At 41.8% G+C, this 20,888-nt stretch overlaps 1 protein-coding gene across 1 annotated transcript; it reads right to left on the reverse strand.

Moving 5' to 3' along the window:
* Window positions 1-6,449: 6,449 nt before the first annotated feature.
* LOC131904522 (protein tyrosine phosphatase type IVA 2-like) lies at window positions 6,450-8,080 on the reverse strand. Its single transcript, XM_059255643.1, has one exon. It carries the CDS (start codon window positions 7,334-7,336, stop codon window positions 6,821-6,823), a length of 516 nt encoding a protein of 171 aa, XP_059111626.1. The 5' UTR covers window positions 7,337-8,080; the 3' UTR covers window positions 6,450-6,820.
* Between the last annotated feature and the right edge of the window lie 12,808 nt (window positions 8,081-20,888).

Consider the following 20,888-nt stretch of genomic DNA (forward strand, 5'->3'; position numbering starts at 1 on the left):
ATTCTATGCCTCTCACCTAAGATAGTGACTCCAGATCCTGTCCTCTATCATCTGAAGAGAATGTAGTATCCGTACGTCATCCCTAAGATGCACCATCCACTCCCATTGGGTCTTTAGCCCCTGCCACCCTACAAATAAAACATTGTGTAGAACTAGATGAGCCCTACACAGACTTTTGAGGGTCAGCAGTGAGAATCAAAATTGTACCTATCCCTATCTGAACTGAAACCACCTCTGACACCCAGTTCTTGCATTAAACAAGAGTGGCCCCCAAACTGAATACCAAACACCATTCAGCTGGCCCATTACCTGACAAGTTTGGTAACATCAAATATCCAAATGCCGACTAAGCACATACAACACCAAATAGCCGTACTGTGCTGACTAGTTTTTATGTCAACTCAACACAAGGTAGAGTCACCAGAGAGAAAGGAGCTTCAATTGAGAAAATACCACCATAAGATAGGCAAGCCTGTAGAGTATTTTCTTAATTAGTGGTTGATGTGAGAGGCCCAGGCCATTGTGGGTTGTGCTGTCCTTGAACTGATGATCCTCAGTTCAATAAGTAGGCTGAGCAAGCCATAAGAACAAGACAGTAAGCAGCATTCCTCCATGGCCCCTTTATCAGCTACTGCTTCCAGGTTCCTGCCCTGTTTTACTTCCTGTCCTGACTTCCTTCACTTATGGACTATGATGTGGAAGTATAAACCAAATAAGCCCTTTTCTCCCCAAGTGGCTTTTGGTCATGGTTTTTCATCTCAGCAATGATAACTCTAAGATATATACCAAGAAATACCAACAACATAATTCCAGATGTCAAATATCCATCACAAAACCACAAACAACATTAATAACCAAGACAATATGTCTCCTCCTGAATTTATCACCCTATCATAATGTTCCTTAAGAAAAACAACATACCTGATGCTCAAGACAAAGATTTCTAAAGAATAATTACAGATGTGTTCAAGGAAATCAAAGAAATGCTTGAATGGGAATTGCAAAATTTTAAGCATTGGAATGAAATAGTGAAAACAATTCAATATATAATTCAATAAAGAGGTAGAATCTCTGAGGAAAAGTTAAACTGAAATAAAACATGAATAGAAGAACTCAGGAAGTCAAAGGAAAGCAAAGGAGACAGCCTCGCCTAATAAACAGGATTGAGTAGAAGAGAGAATATCCGTGTCTAAAATAAGGTAGAGGAACTGGATCACATATTAAATCTAAAAATGTACAATGAGGAACAGAATATACAATGACTCTGGAAGACCAAATTTGTGACTCATAGGTATAGAAGTAAAGGAAGAGACCCAGGTCAAAAACACAGAAAATATTTTCAATAAAACCGTAGAGGAAAATATCCTAACTCATAAGAAAGAGATGCCTATCATGGGTCAAGAGACATAAAGAACACCAAGTAGACAGGACCTGAGAAGAAACTCATCATATCACATGGTAATCAAAACACAAATGTGGGGCTCAGTGGTTAAGAGAATTTCTTGCTCTTGCAAAGGACCTGAGTTCAATTTCCAGCAGCCACATGATATCTTATAACCACTTGTAATTCCACTTCCAGAGGATCTGTGGCTTTCTTCTGACCTCCACAGGTATCAGGCATGCATGCTGTATGCATACATACACACAGACAAACATTCATAAGTATAAAATAAAATTCAAAGACAAAAAGAAACACCATCAACAAAACTCCACTAAATGTACAGAACAACAACAACAAAGATATTGAAAGTGAGAAGAGAGAATGACCAAGTTATATTTAAAGACAGGCCCATCAGAATAACACCTGACTTCTCAATGGAGACTGTGAAAGCTAGAATGTGGTGATATATTGTGTCCCCAATATATTGTGTACCATAACAAAACTTATCTGGGGTCAGAGAACAGAACAGCTACTAGATTAGACATACAGACCAGACAGTGGTGGCACATACCTTTAATCCTATCACTTAGGAGGCAGAGATCCATTTGGATTTCTGTGAGTTCAAGGCCACATTGGAAACAGAGCCAAGGATGGTGGCACACACCTTCAATCCCAGCACTTGAGATCTCATGTCTTTGCTTGGGAAGGACACACACCTTTTATCCCAGGAGGTGATGGCAGGAAGCAGAAAGGTATAAAAGGCATGAGGACCAAGAACTAGAGGCTGTTTAGCAGCAGTTCAGCTGAAATCCATTCCAGTGAGGACGCAGAGGCTTTCAGTCTGAGGAAACAGGATCAGCTGAGAAGTTGGCCAGGTGAAGTTGGCTGTGGCTTGTTCTGTCTCTCTGATCTTTCAGAATTTACCCTAATATCTGGCTCCAGGTTTTTTATTAATAAGACCATTTAGCAATTTGTCTTACACCAGAAAGGTCTTTCTACAGAGTTTGAAAGACAAAAGATAACAGGCAAACTGTCAGCCATAATTAAAGGATAGGAAAACTTACCATGATATAAATGAATTTAAGAAATGTATGTCTATCTACTAAGCTCCATGAAGGGTACAAAAAGTAATACTCCTGTCTGAAGAGATTAAATGCATCCAAGAGGACACAAGAGAAAAAGCAAACAATTCCAGACCAGTTGGTCAAAAGAAGTCTATTAACTATGCCACAACAAGGTAACAAGAATTAATAAACATTGTTCAAAAATAACTCCCAATATTAAAGGTCTCAATTCCTCAATAAGAAGACACAGACTATCAGATTAGATTAGAAAACAGGATCCCTCTTCTTGATGTGAAACACACTTCACCATTAAGAACAGATATCACTTTAGATGAAAAGGATTTTTGAAAGGTATCCAAGTAAATGGAATAAAGAAACAAGCAAGTATGACTTAAGATATGACAAAATAGATTTTTAACCCAAAATTCTATAAGAAGAGATGGAAAAGGATATTCATACTCAATAAAAGACAAACCCATCAACAGGCTGTTACAATTATAAACATTTATGAACCAAACACAGGGGCACCTAATTTCCTAAAAGAAACATTACTAGATCTAGAACCACAATTCAAACCAGCACAGTGATAAATGAATGACTTCAATACACCATTTTCACCTGTCTCATTGACTAGACAGGTCCCCCAGACAAAAACAAAGAAACTTTTGAGCTAAACTGCATCACAAATTTGTAAGATCTAACAGAGAGTTACAGATTATTTCACCAAAACACTAAAAAAATACACATTTTCTCAGAAGTTGATGGAATTTTCTCTAAAATCAACCATATATTAGGGCATAAATCCACTCTTAACAATTCTTAAAAAGTTGAAATAACATTCTTCACTCTATCTGACCACAAAAGAATAAAGCTATAGATATGGCAGTAACTAGACAGACTCATGGAAACTAAACAACAAAACACTGAGTGAAAATTGTGTCAGAGAGGAATTTTAAAGGAAAAATTAAAATTTCTAGAAGTGGATGAAAATAAAAGTACAACATATTAAAACCCATGGGACACAATAAAAACATTCCTAAGAGGTCAGTTTCTAGAACTATGTGTCTGCGTAAAAAACAAACAAACAACAAAAAAAAAAAAACAAGAAATCTCATATTAACAACTTAATGATGCACATAAATGTTGCAAAACATTTGTTCACTGTGTGAAGATATGTCACTCTGATTGGTTTAATAAAGAGCTGAGTGTCTAATAGCTAGGATGGAGAGACTAGGCGGGACTTCCAGGCAAAGAGAGGAACTTGAGATGAATCTAGATATGCAAGAGAAGCCAGCAAGACACTGAAGCAGTTGTACACACGGTGCAGAGGAGAGGTAACTGAACCACGTGGCAGAATATAGATTAGTAGAAACAAGTCAATTCGAGTTAGAAGAGCTAGTTGGGGAAAAGCCCAAGCTAAGGCTGAGCTTTCATAATTAATAACAAGTCTCTGTGTCATTATTTGTAAGCTTGGCAGACCAAAGGAAAGTCCAACTACTCCTGAAGACTTTGGAAAAACAAGAACAAACAAAACCCCAAAACAGTAGATGAAAGGAGATAACCAAAATCAGAGCTGAAATCAATGAAATAGAAATGAAAAAAAATACAAGCAATGAAATGAAGAGTTGATTTTTTAAAAGAATAACAAGACTGGAAAATCTTTAGCTTAACCACAAAAAGAGAGAACCAAAACAAATAAAATCAGAGATTAAAATTGAAAGATTACAACATATACTGAGGAAAATCAGAGGTTCATAAGGATATATTAATCTATATTCTGTTAAACTGTAACATCTAAAATAAATGGTTGATTTTTAGTTATATATGGCCTACCCAAATGAAATCAAGATGAGTAAATAATTTGAATATCTAGTGAGATAGGAACAGTAATTAAAAATCTCCCAATTACAAAAAGCACAGGAACCTATGGGTACAACACAGAATTCTACAAGCACTAACATCAATTCTCCTCAAATTATTCTGTAAAATAGAAAAGAATTTTTTTGTGAAGTCACTATTACCACAATATCAAAACTAAACAAAGATTAAACAACAACAAAAATAAGAAAATTATAAGTCAATTTCTGCTGAACATAGATGCAAGACTTCTCAATAAAATACTTGCAGACTAAATTCAAGAATATAATAGAAGGGTATGTAACGAGAACCTCAATGGTCTCTCTCTCTCTCTCTCTCTCTCTAAATATATATATATTTATATATATATATAATATATATATTTATTTATTAGGGGATTCTTTGGGAAAAAAGACTCACTGATACAGGATAAGGTAAATTCAGTTGCAGAGCCTTGGAAAGCTGGGGACTGATCACATACTGCTTCATGCCACCTAATCTGATCTTCACCACCCAAGAGAGTGTGAGCCCTTTTCTCCTCCCTTTTAAGCAATCACATATTGTAGGCAGATAAAAAGCACCACCTCTATCAGGCCAAATAGCCCAAGGTCATGGGAGGAGCAAATTCCCACTATAAGGGTATCCACCACAATTAACTCAGCTTTATCCAAGAAATGCAGGGGTATTTCTTACATAAATCAGTAAATGTAGTTGACCACGTCAACAAACTTAAAGATAAAACCCACAGGATCATCTCATTAGATGCACAAAATCCAACATCCCTTCACGATAATTATCCTGGAGAATCTAGGAATATGGTGGACGTATGTCAACATATCAAATGTAACATAAAGCAAGCCCACAACCAAAGCATACTAATCAAAGGAAAACTCAAAGCATTTCCACTAAAATCAGGAAGAAAAGGATATACAGTTTATTCATTCTTCTTCAATATAATATCTTCTGTCCAGCTTCCAAGGTTGAACCAGTGGGAGCTCTTGGAAGATTGCTGACTGTCTAGGGGGCAGTAAGGGAAACAAACAGACCACTGTAAATGCTTCAGCTTGAGGTTAGAATGGAGCCGACATAAAGGCTGCCTCCAAAGCAGCTGCTGCCAACGGTGATGGCATTACCTAGTCATGATGACTATGAGCCCTGTCACGACCTCATCTGTCCGCTGAACTGCCCACCTGCCTATGGTCCAAAGAGGAGGCAGTGTTGAGGAATGGCAGACCTAGGCCAAGTTAGGGATTTGGGAAGTGGAGAACCTTGACATCACTCTTCTTATGAGCAATCCCATGCCAACAGGCCATGGGTTGTCAGCTGCTACCTGGGGTTCAGAAGTGACTCTCACAGCAGTCTTGCAGGGCTCCTTCTTGGCCATGTGGTTACCAATTAGGAGAGAAATGAGCTTGTAATAGCTCCCGCTGGTTACTTCTCACAGAAACAGTGGGAGTTCTCTGCCCTGAAGCCAGCAGGGCAGCAGCAGCATGAGAAAGTGCCCAATTATGGTTTTGAGAGGTAAAGTATATTTATTTCTGTCTGCATGAGGAAGCAGCACTTTAGGAGTAGGTATAATTGAGGGATTGTTTTAGGTAGACACAAAGCAATTTAATTCTCATAAAGTATTAAAGTAAGACATCAGGAAAATGAAAATGTATTTTACAAGCAGTGCAGACTTCGGTACACTGTGGTCCCCAGTGTTCTGTCTCTGCTTAGGATGTACTTTCAGTCACTCACTTCCTTTAAAACACAAGTTTCCTCTAACAACTTGGAGGGACTTTACCTCCATTTTCCATATGCGTTTTCCAGCCGATGATCAGTATTTTAATATCTTTAGAAACTAAATGGTAGCTTTCTTAAGGTTAACACATGCAAGATGTTTCTCAGGACAACAGAGCAATATTCTTATGCAATATATCAACAGCAAGTCATGACTTATTTGATCACTACACACACACACACACACACACACACACACACACAGACACACTTCAGTCATTTAATAAGCTAGAGGTATTGTACTTAGCCCTGAGGGTATCCCCAGCTGATATATCAGCTGAAATACAAAATAAAATTTTAGTAGATGTGAGTTGGCAAATGTATCAGCCCTTTTTTTTCAGTTATAATAAAATGGCCAGGCTGGGTAATTTATCAAGAGATTTATTTAGGTGGCAGTTGTGGAGGACGAAAGCTCAAGATTAGGTAACCTCACTGTCGCCAGCCTCTTGGGTGTGTCACAGCATGGCAGATTGTGGGAGTGCTTCTAGCACGCAGGAGCCAGACTCAGGGTCCAGGTTTTCTTTGCTGGTGCTCTGGAACGAGTTAGTTTTTTCCTTCTAATTTTATTTCTTTTCTTAATTTATTCACTTTATAGAGGGATTTCTCCATTGTTGGCTTCGGCACCAGTTCACTGAATCCACTACTCATTGATGACACAGGAAAGATTCCAGAACTGCATTCCAGGTGCTCAGAGTTCCATCTCAAAGCCACAGTGGAGAAAGCCTTGGCTTGTATCCTACTGAATGCAGCAGTGCACCGTGGAATCCCTAAAGCGCAACCGCGACCTGGTCCGCATCTTGGGTCGATACTGCCCCAAGAAAAGCAGCTGCTTGGTGTTGAATGCGCCCCTTCGTTTCTGCCGGATAAAGTGAACTGCGTCTTCATTCTTCATTCCACATTCGATCAGAGCCAGTGCCACCAGCACAGGAGCCCTTCCCAGCCCTGCCATACAGTGCACTGCCACACAGGAACCTGGTTCCTCACGGAAATTGCTTTTTAACAGGTGCAGCCAATCATCCACTATGTTATCAGGGGGTGGGGCTCCGTCGTTGTAGGGCAGGTCTAGGACACGGATGCCACGGTTTTCAACTAGAGCTTTATCATACGTGGCATCGCAAACTCTGACCAGGGTTGTCACTCCATAGTTCTTAAGTTCCTCTGTGAACTTGTGCATCGTAGCATTGGTAGGGTTGTGAGTTATCAGAAAACGCATGTTGTCATAGCAGATCTCCACGGGGGCTGTATGATTCATTATGGCAAATGAGAGTGTGCCTGCGTGTGTGATGGGAAAGCGAAAACATTAAGATCACCGAAAGGTCTATTGTCGTTCTTTATTTTCTTTATTCGGTTTGTTTACTCTGTATGAAGCTTCTCCAAAAAAGGCAGAAGTATTTAAATTCATTCAAATTCAACCTGGGCCTTAGCGTCTGCAGATGGACACCTTCAGACTTCAGAAACAGCCAGCTACATACCGAACTCACCTACCCGGCCTACATTTAGACACTAGCGAGACAACAGTGATGGTTGTCTTCCGCCTTTGTTTACTTGATGTTTGATTTTACCAGAGTCATTAAACGGAATATACTTGCAGTTACTTTTGACGACAGCCTCGTGTCCAGAGTCTTCAAGGCGCAGTTGAACACGGCACATAGAAGCCCCAAGGTCACTTGTCATGGAAATTGCTGTGCTGAGCCTGGCAGAAATTGACTCTCAAATTCGGCATCGCCATAAACGTGCAATGTGTCTTTCACCAGAGTCTTGCTGTGATTGAGAAGCTGCAATCTCCCTGCCTGCCTATGCCCTACACACTCCGCCAGGCCCGCTGGCGGCAAGTGACCCTGAGACCATCCTGCCTCTCTGGCTGCCGCTGCGTCTCTGCCACCACCGCGCAGATGTCTAGAGGGCGTCGCCTTGCTCTGAGCTGGACAAAGCCCCTACCCCAGCTGCTAGCCATGGACACTGCATCCCAGCCAATCGGGCCACCGCCACCCCACTCTTAAATTTATTTATTATGGTTTGCTTGCAAAACAATGAGTTTCATTATGATGTCTTCACACATAAATCATGTGTTTGCTCATGGCTGTTGTCCTCCTTTGTACTTCTCCCGCCCTCTTCCTCATCCCCTCCCTTCTCCCAGATAGTCCTCCTTCCGTTTTCACGTCCTACGGTTATGATGTGAAATACATGTATTTAAATCTGTATTCTGGCTTGTGATGGAAAATCGGATACTTACCTTTTCAATCTGGCTTATTTTGTTCACTATGACCATATTCCTGCAAAAATTAGTTTTCATCTTTACAACTAAATCACTTCCTTCAGTGGTGTATATATCATGTTTTCTTTATCCATCATCTAGTGACAAATGTCTAAACTGGATCTGTATGGTGGCAGCAAACAGACACGCAAGTGTCTCAGAGGTGTGTGGACTTAGGTTCTCTGCGGTGAGCACCCAGGAGCTCTTCATCCAGGCTGCCCCAGCAGTGATCAAGGGCTCCTCTTTTGGCATCCTGACCAGAATGCCTTTTGTCTTCTTGCAGCTAGCCTTCTCACAGGCTTACATGACCACAGAGAGTTTATTTGCACTCCCTAGAAGGCTAATAATGCCAGACGTTTTTTTTCTTTTCAAATACTTATTGGCCATTAGTATTCCAGGCAGAAGTCTCTAGCTCTTTAGTCTATGAATGGATGACTTGGGAGTTTAGGTTTCAGAGTTCTTTATCTGACATCGGCCCTTGTCAGAGGATTGCTGGTTAAGGATTCCTCCTGTTCTATCTCCTTTGCTATGTAGAATCTTTTAAATTTTATTTGTCAGTTTTCCCCAATTATTTCCTGAGCTATTGGAATTCCTTTTTTGAAATCTTTCACCTATGCCTGTATCTTGGAAGTGTTTTTCCTGTTTTCGTCTAGCAATTTCAAGGTTTCAGGTCCTAAAATAAAGGCTTTAAAATATTTTGAATTTTGTTGTTGTTGTTGTTCAGTGTGAGAAATAAGCTCACTCTTCTTTACATGATGTTTAGTTTTCCCAGAGCAATGTCTTGAAGAGGTGGTCATTTCTCCAAGGGGCTGTAGCTGTGTGGATTTATTTCTGCTTTCTCTATGCTATTTTACAAGTCTGTTTGGGGCTTAGTACCAGTTCATTTGTTACTATGGCACTGTAGCATAATTTGAGATGGTTGGTTGTACACTTATAGCATTGTTCATTTGGCTAAGGATTATTTGAGATATTCAAAGTCTTTTGTATTTTTATACAAATTTTAGGGTTTTTTTTATTTATGACAAATTTTGATGAGAACTGCATTAAATCCATAAGAGGCTTTCACTATTTCATTCACTTTCACAGTCCATGAGTATGGGAGGTCTTTCCACCTTTGGATATCATATTCAATTTCTTTCTTTAGTCTTTTGAAAGTTTTCCTTGAGTAATAAATCTCCCAAAATCTTGCTGTGATTGAGAAGCTGCAATCTCCCTGCCTGCCTATGCCCTATCTTTGGGAGATTTATTACTGTTTTTTTAAGAGCTGTTATAAATAGGATTTTTTCTTCTTTCTTTACAAGTTCACGATTATAAGTGTATAGGAAAAGTACTGATCTGATTTTAGATATTGAGTTTGTGATCTATTTTTTTTTTGTGTGTTTGTCAGATCTAAGAGTTTTTTGGTAGAATTTTTAGAGTCCTTTAAATGTAGGACCATGCCAGATAGAGATAGTTCAACTTCTTCCTTTCCTACTTAAAGAAAATTACCTTGACTATTGCTTTGGCTAAGGCTTCAATCACTTGAATAAGGGCACAAACACTGAATATCTTTGTCTCATTCCTCATTTTAGAGAAAATACTTTCTTCTATTTATTTGAATTTGATTATAGATTTGTCTTATATAGCCCTTAATTAATTTGTAGTATGTTCCTTCTAGTCCCTGTATCTTCAGGACTTTTATCAGGAAAGGCTATTGAACTTGGTCAAAGGTCTTATCAGTATACATTGAGATGATCATGTGACCATCTATCATTAAGTCTATTTATATCTTGTAATTACACCCACTGATTTGCGTATGTTTAACTTTATGTTTGTTTGCATTTCAAAATGAAAATAAAAAGTCAGTTTTTAGTATGAATTTTAAAATTCATACATGAATGCAATGTATTTTGGTTGTCAGGACCCCCAGACTTTTCTCCCTAACTCCTCTTACATCTAATGTCAACTTCCTCACTCTCTCCAATTTCATGTGCATTTGGTTTTTATCACTCACCAAATCAAATTCATGCTGCCTATGATGATGCATAGAACCATCCACAGAGCATGATCAACCTACCAGGGGCTACATCCTTAAAGAAAAGGGCATTTCCTTTCCTCATAGGCCATCACTCCTCAGTTAGGAGTTGTAAATCGCTCCTCAGTTAGGGCCTGAAACTCATAAGTCCCTTCCCACTCCATACTAGAATGTTCACTGGTTTGATCTTGTACAGACAAACACAGTTGCTGTGAGTTTGTAAATGTGGCAGTCTTGCCGTGTTCAGAAGACACTGTTTTTGTTTTTGTTTTTTTTTTTTTAAATTTTTATTTTGCAATACAATTCAGTTCTACATATCAGCCACAGATTCCCTTGTTCTCCCCCCTCCCGCCCTCCTCACCTTCCCCCCAGCCCGCCCCCCATTCCAATCTCCTCCAGGGCAAAGCCTTCCCCACAGACTGAGATCAACCTGGTGGACTCAGTCCAGGTAGGTCCAGTCCCCTCCTCCCAGGCCGAGCCAAGGGACCCTGCATAGGCCCCAGGTTTCAAACAGCCGACTCATGCAATGAGCACAGGACCCGGTGCCACTGCCTGGATGCCTCCCAAACAGATCAGGCCAATCAACTGTCTTACCCACTCAGAGGGCCTGATCCAGTTGGTGACCCCTCAGCCATTGGTTCATATTTCATGTGTTTCCGTTCGTTTGGCTGTTTGTCTCTGTGCTTTATCCGACCTTGGTCTCAACAATTCTCTCTCATATAAACCCTCCTCATTCTCGCTAATTGGACTCCCAGAGATCCACCTGGGGCCTAGTCATGGATCTCTGCATCCAGATCCCTCAGTAGTTGGATGAGGTTTCTAGCACGACAATTAGGGTGTTTGGCCATCCCATCACCAGAGTAGGTCAGTTCGGACTGTCTCTCGACCATTGCCAGCAGTCTGTTGTGGAGGTATCTTTGTGGATTTCTGTGGGCCTCTCTAGCTCTTACAGCCTGGTCATGAGTGGGGGTAGTGAAGGGCGAGGGTCGAGGGAAAGAGAGCTTGGGTGAGTGGGAGATCCTAGCTGGATCAACAACAGAGAGGGAGAACAAGGAATAGGAGACCATGGTAAATGAAGACCACATGAGAATAGGAAGAAACAAAGACACTGTTTTGCTTGAGTCCTTCCTAACCTTGTCCACAGTGGCTCCTGAGCCTTGGGGGGAAGGGAGTATACAGGTGTCTGTCTCATTCTTGGCTGAGAACTCCAGACACTTATTTTCTGCACATTGACTAGTGACTTTCTGAGTCAACTGTATCTTCTGAACAAAGAAACTTATCTGGTAAAATCTCCTGAGTTGTGTTTATCATTCTATTCATACTGAAGTGATCCTTCTAGTATTCTCTGAAGGAATGGCTTAGGGGTCATGATTTTTTTTTTTTTTAGCCTGCTTTTACCATAGGAGATTTTTCTTTCACTATCAACTATGACTGGAGTGTTACAGAATATATTAGACTGAAGTGGGAGCTGTAGTCTTTCAGATTTTGAAAGATCCAAGCCCAAGCCCTTTTTGCTTTCATAGTTTGAAAAGTTCACTGTAGTTGTTTTGTCTTGTTTACTGTTTTGGCTCTTTAGGGGGCCCACCACCCAGCTCCCCTGACCCAGCTCCCAAGTAAATACATAGAGGCTTATTCTTTGTTATGAATGGGCCAGCCTTAGTTTGGCTTATTTCTAGCCAGCTTTTCTTAAATTATCATCTATCTTTTCCTCTGGGCTTTTATCTTTCTCTGTTTCTGTATACCTTTCTTTACTTCTTTCTCCATGGCTTACTGTGTAGCTGGGTGGCTTGCCCCTAGAGTCTTCCTCTCCTTCTCTTTCCTGCTTCTCCACTTCTCCATCCCTCTTCCCAGATTTCTCCTATTTATTTTCTCTGCCTGTCAGCCCCGCCTATCCTTTCTCCTGCTCTGCTATTGACTGTTCATTTCTTTATTAGACTAATCAGGTGTTTTAGACAGGCACAGTAACACAACTTCACAGAGTTAAACAAATGTAACATAAAAAAAATGCAACGTATCTTTGCATTATTAAGAAATGTTCCACAGCATAAACAAATCTTAAAATAATATTCCACAACAGTTAGCAGTTATTCTGATGAGACTGCCTTTGGATATGAGTAGGTCCTTCTATTTTGCAACTTTTAATATATTGTCTTTGTTTTGTAAATTTTTGTTTTGATTACTATGTCATGGAGAATTTTTTTTCTGATCCTATCAGTTTGGTTTTCTGTGTGCCAGATTCTCCTTTCCTATATTAGTGGTATTTTCTATGATTTTATTAAAAATATTTTATTCATTTTCTGTGAAATTCTTTTTCCTCTATGCCAATAACACATTGTCAGTTGTTTAGTTCTTCCAGACTGACGTATTGATGTGCAGTCATTTTTTTCACTGAAGTTTCACTGATGTTGTTAATATCCCTCTACAATACCTTACACCTTATTTTGAAGGATATCCTCAAAGGGATTGGAAAATGGAAATCTATTTTAATTTTCCTATGAGTATTAGAGAAGAAGGCCTCTATAATATTTTAGTTCAATACCAATAGTATTTAACCTGGAATGTCAAATGTGGCCAGCTACAATTACTTATGAGGAACAAACTCACAGAAAGATCATTTCTTACCAATCTGCCAAATAGGCATGTGACAAGACTTTAACACCAAGGGCAAATAAAAGAAATTATCTACTTTTCCTTACATAAAGACAGACTCGAGCACATACATCATCCATCCCTACCAGTAAAGATATGTTCTAATTATTCCTGATAAGAGCTATAATTGGTAGCATCAACAATTTTAACAAAACATTACCAATGTTTTAGTAACAACTTGAGTTAATATTGTGGGGTCCAAAGGAAACCCCAATTCCCCAAACTCCAAAAGGCAGTCCAAATTTTTAAAAATGGGTTTGATCTGGACTGTTGAAGGATTTCTGGTGGTTAGATAAAAGCCAGCATTCCTCCAGAACCTGTGAAACTGGTTTCCTTCTACCAAAAGGAGGCATTGCCCTTACCTCTAACAGAGGGACACACGGCTACCTGTGGTGCCTATTAGCATATCAAGCGTAGCCTGGCCTCCAGTCTTTCTCAGTAGGACAAATACTTGTTGTTACACATTTCAAAATCCACCCTAGCCCTCCCTCTCCCCTCCCCTAAACTCCCTTCAGATTAAGGGCTTCCTTCACCTTAGCCACTCATTCTCCTTACAACCCTGTTATGCTCAATATGTTCTCTCTCTGCCTCTCTGTCTGTCTCTCTGCTTCTGTTTCTCTCACTGTTTACTCTATTCTCTATCCCTTCTCTCCCTTCTCTCACAGATAGCCCTGTCCAGGTCCAGTCTGCTGGCCATGTTCAGTCTGCTTATTTCTCTCTCTGCTCTGGACTCTTCCGGATGCCTCTTGTTATTCTGTCTCATATCTTCAATAAAAATCTTCCCTTTAAACATACCACAGAGCAGTCATGTTGTCAGTTTATACAAATATATTTAATATATTTATTTCCCAAAATCAGTGTTGTACTACCCGAAATTTGTTTCTAGCAGTAAGCATGTGACCTAGGGTCATGAGGTGCTATAGGCAAGTAATTTAACCACTGAATTACACCCATGCTGCTCATTCTTTAGGCAGTTTTACATCAGTTTACAAGCATGTTGTCACATCTCTAAGCTTCCCTGTTTGTATCTGATAAGTGTGTGAACAAGTATAGTGGGGACACGGAAACTGACAACTGAGCAAATGGTGGAAATGGAGACTTCCAGGGCAGAGTCCCAGTGAGCTCCTGGAGTAAAGGCAGATTCAAGTAGATGGTTCATCCGACCTTGAGTTGTCCACTGTCATTGGCCCTCACTCCACTGAAAATGCTCTGAAAAGTTTCCTACGTGTTGCTAGATCTGATGATGACTCTTGATTCTTATCTTTGATTTCCCAACATCATTCCAGATTACAATACTCCCTTTTCTTGATATCATCTACCTGATTTGTGGGCTGTAACATTCTACTGGTATCCATTCTGCGTACTCAGCTAGCTGTTTCTTGTTCCCCCAGCATCTACATTTTGGTTCATGTAAACCATCAATGAAAAGTCAGCATGCATAAAATGAGAAGTTAAATGCTTGCAAAGAACTCATTGAAACACGTGGCCAGGCCTTCAAGGAATGGGAAATCCCCACCCCAGCTATTAAGGGCAGGAATTTCTGGTCACCCTCAGCCTGATGGGAAAGGCAGTTAATGGAACTGATCAAGAACATAACTATAAGGAAACGGGTTGACTGGAGCTTTGGAGTTTAGTGCTAGAATTTCACTAAGACCCTGCAAGGAGGCAGCCTGAGCATCAGTCCTTAGCTTGTTTCCCCTGCGTTCCGCACTGTGTTATGCCTCTCAACATCTGAGTGCAGTGGAAGAGAAAGAGTAGGGGAGAGAAAAACGCAGAGGAAGGAAGCCTCTGGTCCCTGAACAGAAGGAAGAAGGCTCAGTAGGACTGAGTGAAAGAGAATTTGGTGCTGAATGTTTCAAAGTGACTCTACCTTATGCTCCTCTCCACTCTTCTCATTCCTTCCATCTCAGGGTGTTCTGTTTCATTTGTTCTCTGATGTTCTACACTACTGTGTCTACCTCCAGCATTTTCTCACTTTTTTTTTTTATCCAATGGTCTACAGTCAATCTCTGCAATGCCAAATACTTCTTGAAATCATTCTTTGCTTTATAGTCAAGGATATAAATTAATAAACATGGTTGACATTAAGTTTCTTCCCAAGTCTTCAAAATGTTCAACATGAAGCCCTGGCACTCATGATAAAAAAAATGACTGAGTATCAGACTTGTCTCTTATAAACTGTAAAACTTGCTATAAAAGCTTGTCAAACTTAAATTCCATTACCTTACTGTGAGATCCTAACTCTGAAGCCTCTCTACCAAAACTTCTGTGTAGCCTTTAGAACTGCTTAGATTATTACAGGACAAAGGCCCATGTCAATACATAACAGCTTTTTTTCCTATCAGCTTTTAAAGTCAACACCAACACCTATTTCCCACCACTGTGGACCTCTTGACCTCCAAGTAGAGTCACTGTCTTCTACTACCACCTACAGTAAGTATTCCCTCTCCTCTCCAAAATGCAATACAAACCTTTTATGCCCATGGTTCTACAACCACATGACAGATCAGGAATGCCAAACCGCTCCTTACTCTCCCCACACATTCCCATTCCGTTTTAAAGCAGTTGCAGAAGAAAAACCATTTTAATTCCTTGTCATTGATTTGATGTTACTGATCCAATAGAGGATAAATATACAGACAAAAAGACCAAATGCAAGATTAGACATCTCCTGCCTTTTACAATCAGACCCTAAGTGCTTGGAGCCAGCATACCCAGTGACCTGTGATAGCTCCTCCTAACAACCCAGGGTGCCTCAGCCCAAATGGACAGTTTCAACAAGAATAAAGAGATAAACTATGAAGCTTACTACTTAACAAGATAATGAGATACCCACTTCTTATATATTCAAATATGACCCCACACAAATGTCACACATGAAAAGACTAAATGATTTCAACTGTTACAAAATGACCCCACTTCTTTTCAGAGGTGTGATTCCCTCTGAGAATTCACCCTGTCTTTCTTGAAACATAGATATTCTTCATTAAAACTTTCATCTTGATTCTGGTCTAGTAAATACTTCTAACCCTCTGTCTTGGGTTTTACATTACTGTCATGTCAGTAAGGTGTCATTGGACTTTCTCTGGACTGCCCATTCCCAAATAATGACATGGAGATTTTTTATTAAGTATGAAAGCTTGGCATTAGTTTAGGCTTGTTCCCAACTAGCTCTTATAACTTAAGCTGTTTAACATTCTGCCATGTGGTTAGTTACCTCTCTTCCATACTGTAAGTCCGACTTCCCCATGTCTCACTGGCAAATCCTGCTTCTCTCCTTTACAGAGTTCCTATCTCTTCCCAGAAGCCCCACTGACCCCTTCCTACCTAGGTATTGGCCATTTAGCTCTTTATTAAACCAGTCAGAAGATGCCTTGGCAGAGACACATTTTCACAGTATGCAAAAAGATTACCTCACAACAGTAATGTCATAGGACTCTGACATAATGAGTGGGTTACTCCTATGATGGAGTCATAATATGATCTCATTATGGAACCTCACAGTGTGTGTCCTGGGTGGCTACATACTGCTGTGACCTCTTCCTATTTTCTCTCCACTTTCTGTCTGTCCTGAGAGGAACAGCCTTCTTGACATGGTTCCATCATTATGCTCTGTGTCTTCCCACAGTCCCACAATCAATAGAGACAAGGACTGGGGGTTGAAATCTCTGCATTTAGGAGCCTCTCTCCCTTAAGTTGTGTCTGTCTGATCACAACAATGAGGACTCTCACTAACACAAGGACAGTACAAGCACATTCTGTGCCGTTTCTATAAACAGGATGTATACTTCACCCCAGCCCACTCATCTTTTAACTATCATGTCTTATACAGAAGGAATAAACCTCTTGATTAAAGAGGAAATACTTCATATTTTCTAATATTATGAACTCTTACTTGACATCAATGCTTTTTGTTTATCCTTCACCCTCAAGTTATTTGCTTTACCTCTAGGCATCCAAACAATAACATCATAGTTGAGCTAAGTAATTGTCTAAGATAATTGCACTTAAGTAGTAATTAACTATCCTGATTGGGATATGATTGTAAACAGTTGTTAAAATTATTAACTGATCATGATGTTGCTGTGGCTTTTCTCCCACAGGAGGCAACAAAAATTTCATGGTGAAAAGATGGCCCAGAGACACAGGAAGCTTTTAAGAGAGAACAACGGTCGGGTGTTTCCCAGTGTTGTCTGATAGTTTACCCCAAGTGTTCCTTAATCCTTTATCTTCTTATATAAAAACAAATTATATAAATATAAATTTGTACATGTCTATACTTGGACATATAATTTTACTAAGCATCTAGCAAACAGCATTGTACCAGATGGGTCTGAGATGTAAAAATTAATGATCTTTACTATAAGCCTCTGACTTCACTGGTTAAGTCACAAGTGAAAGATTTACAACACGCCCCCACGGTCAGGCGTGTTCGCATATGCCTGGCGGACACTTCCGCCTAGCCAGGCCCAGGTCAGGATAGCCATTTCCGGGTCAGGGCATCTCGCGGGACCGAGATGCGTGACGTTTCACTGGCCACGTAAGCGCGCAACGTGGCCATGTGATCTGCACGCTTGCGTGTAGTAGTGACGCTGATCTGTCCACGCCCAGCCTTTAAAATCAGGCGCCATGCTCCTGGTTCCTTCTTCTCCACATGTGTTTCCCGCAGGCCTGTTCATTCTCTGTCCCTTTACCTTTAATAAAACTCTTTGTTAGCGGATTCTGTCGTGTTTCGTGGCATTTCCTTGCTGGGTAAGAACACAACGCAGCTAAAAAACTAACATTGGTGCCGAAACCGAGCGGGCGCTTCCAGGCGCCCTGCGCCTGGAAACCCGTAAACCGGGGACTGCAACACTCTGCTCCGTACGCGACAGACCGCTCTCCATTTCGCCTGACCGCAAAAATTCCATGCAACACCGCTTTCTCCGATTGGTGAGTCCCCCCATTTTTGGCCAGCGTAAACGGTTTCCTGAATTTGTGAGAACGACCGTTGATCGTCCGGCGCCTCACAATTATTCTTGAGACCGGGGGAACCCCCGGCCACGGTCTTCATTGGCTACGGTCGGCCCCTATCGCAGGCCTGAGATTTCTAGCCCTCTCCCACGTCTGCAGCCTGAGATATATCTCGCGTTGGGACCACCGCCGTTGGGTGAGTCCTGGGGGCCACGTGGGGCCGACGCGTTCATCCGACTTGACGAAGCGGCAGACGCCGTCTGGATTCCCGGGGAATCCTTTCCTCACGTGGCAGGAGGCCCCTGCTTCTGTGGCTGACGAGCCAAGGAGCAGCTTGTGCCTGGTATCCGTCCTTGGCCTTGGGGACGCCTGGGGCCTTGGCTCCGGATCACGTTTGTTTTTTTTTCTTTTTTATTTTTTTTTTCTGCCTCTCTGCTGCAGACATGGGAAAGGCTTCCAACCCTGTTACTCCTTCCTCTCCGTTAGGCTGTCTTGTTGAAGCTTTAAAACCTCTCAGTTTAATGCCTCACATAAAGATTCCTAAGCTAATTCGTCTATGTTCTAAAAAATGGCCAAAGTATGCTTTAGAAAACAACAAAAAATGGCCGCCGAGCGGCTCTTTAGATCCCGATATTTTACGGGAGTTATCTAATTACTGTCAGCACTCAGGCAGATGGAAAGAGTTTCCCTACATAATTGCGTTTTTCTTTCTCAGTGCTAAACCGTCTCTTCTGGATTCCTTCTCTCCTGCTCATATGCTCTTAGCTATGCCTGAACCGGAGGATTCTCTAACTCCGGAATCTCTGACTCTAGATCCTGCTAACGAACCTCCACCTATTCGGCCTCCAGCTCCGGCTCCTAGAACGAACGTTCCTACCGCTCCTCTTCCGGATTCTTCTTCTAAAGCTGTTCCTTCCTCGGCAGCGGCCAGTTCCAAAGGCCCTGCCCTAGCTCCAAACTTCACTCCTCCTACTACCCGCTCTCGGGCTGCTAAATTGCCGGATTCCAGCCATCCAAAACCTTCCACTGTTCTCCCTTTGCGAGAGGTGGCTGGTGTGGATGGACTGATTAAAGTTCATGTTCCATTCTCTCTAGCAGAACTCTCTCAGATAGAAAGTAAGCTGGGTTCTTATACTTCTAATTCTGCTGCATTTATTAAACAGTTTCAATATATAACTCAATCTTATAGTCTCACCTTTCATGATATATTCATGATACTTTCTAATAACTTACTTCCTGAGGAGCGCAGGCGGGTTTGGGAGCAGGCTAGGATTCACGCAGACGAAATCCATCAAACTAACCTTTCACACCCTCCAGGAGCTGAGGCGGTTCCTGACCGGGAGCCACACTGGGATTATAACACCCAGGGTGGCTGTCTAGCCAGAGATAGGTTTATTACCTGTCTCCTGACAGGTCTCCGTAAGGCTGCCCTAAAACCAGTAAACTATGAAAAACTAAAAATGGTTATTCAAGATAAGGACGAAAATCCGTCTCATTTCCTAGAGCGGCTCACCAAGGCTCTACTTCAGTTCACTAGCTTAGACCCAGAGAGCCCTGAGGGCAGGCAGCTGCTAATGACCCACTTTGTCTCACAGAGCTTCCCTGACATTAGGGATAAACTTAAACGTTTGGAGAATGGCCCTCTAACTCCACAGGCAGATATGCTGGCGATAGCATTTAAGGTGTACCATGGTAGAGATGAAAAAGCCCATAGAAGGAGCTGCCAGATGCTGGCAAGCACTGCCCGACCGGCTCCCCGAAAGCCGTCTGGTCCCTGTTTCAAGTGTGGGAGAGAAGGCCATTGGGCCCGGGCTTGTACCGCCGGCCCACGAAGGGCACCGACAAAGCCTTGTCAAAACTGTTACCAAAAGGGTCACTGGTCAGCTGACTGTCCTAATGTCCCAAGCGACATAGGAACGCCAGATGAAGACCAACCCCCAGCTGACTTTGTAGGCTTGGCTTACAGCGAGGACTGACGCTGCCCGGTTTCCGCCCCGGCCACTCCCATCTCACACAGGGAACCTAGGGTAATTATAAAAGTCAATGGGCGCCCCATCTCGTTCCTTTTGGACACCGGAGCTACCTACTCTGTCCTGAGAGAGTTTTGGGGGCCCACCTCTCCTGCTCGTCTCCCTATTGTCGGGGTTGGGGGACAGCCTTATCTACCTCACCAGACACCACCACTTAATTGCATTTTCAGGGGCATCCCTCTCACACACACATTCTTAGTGGTGCCAAGCTGCCCTGTACCTTTAATGGGGAGGGATCTTCTAGCTAAGGTAGGAGCGTCCATTTCTTTCGCTCCACATATTCGCCTTATCCCAGATGCGCCAGCAGCTCCTCTGCTCCTCCTCCTAGCCACTCACTCTTCTGACTCTAACAATTCTTTTCCCCTGCCAGCTTCTCAGGTAGACCCAAAAGTCTGGGATACCCAGAACCCTTCTATTGCTAGGCACCATCAGCCTGTTATTATCCAGCTACAAGATCCTGCCAGGTATATCACCCAAGCTCAGTATTCTCTCTCACTCCAGAGCCTAAGAGGACTTAAGCCTATCATTTCTGACCTTCTCAGGAAAAAGCTGCTCCGTCTAACCTCTTCACCTTTTAACACCCCCATACTTGCAGTTAAAAAGTCTAATGGAACCTACCGCCTGGTTCAAGACCTCCGGCTCATTAACTCTGCAGTGGTCCCTCTCCATCCTGTAGTGCCTAACCCTTATACTCTCCTGTCCACTATCCCTTCAGGAACCTCTCACTTCTCAGTTCTAGATCTCAAAGACGCCTTCTTTTCTATTCCTCTCAGTCCTCAGTCTCAAAATATCTTTGCTTTTACCTGGACTGACCCTGACACTCACCGGTCCACACAGCTGACCTGGACTGTTCTGCCACAGGGATTCAGAGACAGTCCACACCTATTTGGTCAGGCTCTGGCCT

The sequence above is a fragment of the Peromyscus eremicus genome, chromosome 2 (genome assembly GCF_949786415.1).
Source record: "Peromyscus eremicus chromosome 2, PerEre_H2_v1, whole genome shotgun sequence".
Classification (NCBI taxonomy): domain Eukaryota; kingdom Metazoa; phylum Chordata; class Mammalia; order Rodentia; family Cricetidae; genus Peromyscus; species Peromyscus eremicus.

Coding starts and splice junctions, on each gene's coding strand:
- LOC131904522 (XM_059255643.1), bottom strand. CDS start 7,336: ATGAATCATACAGCCCCCGTGGAGATCTGCTATGACAACATGCGTTTT.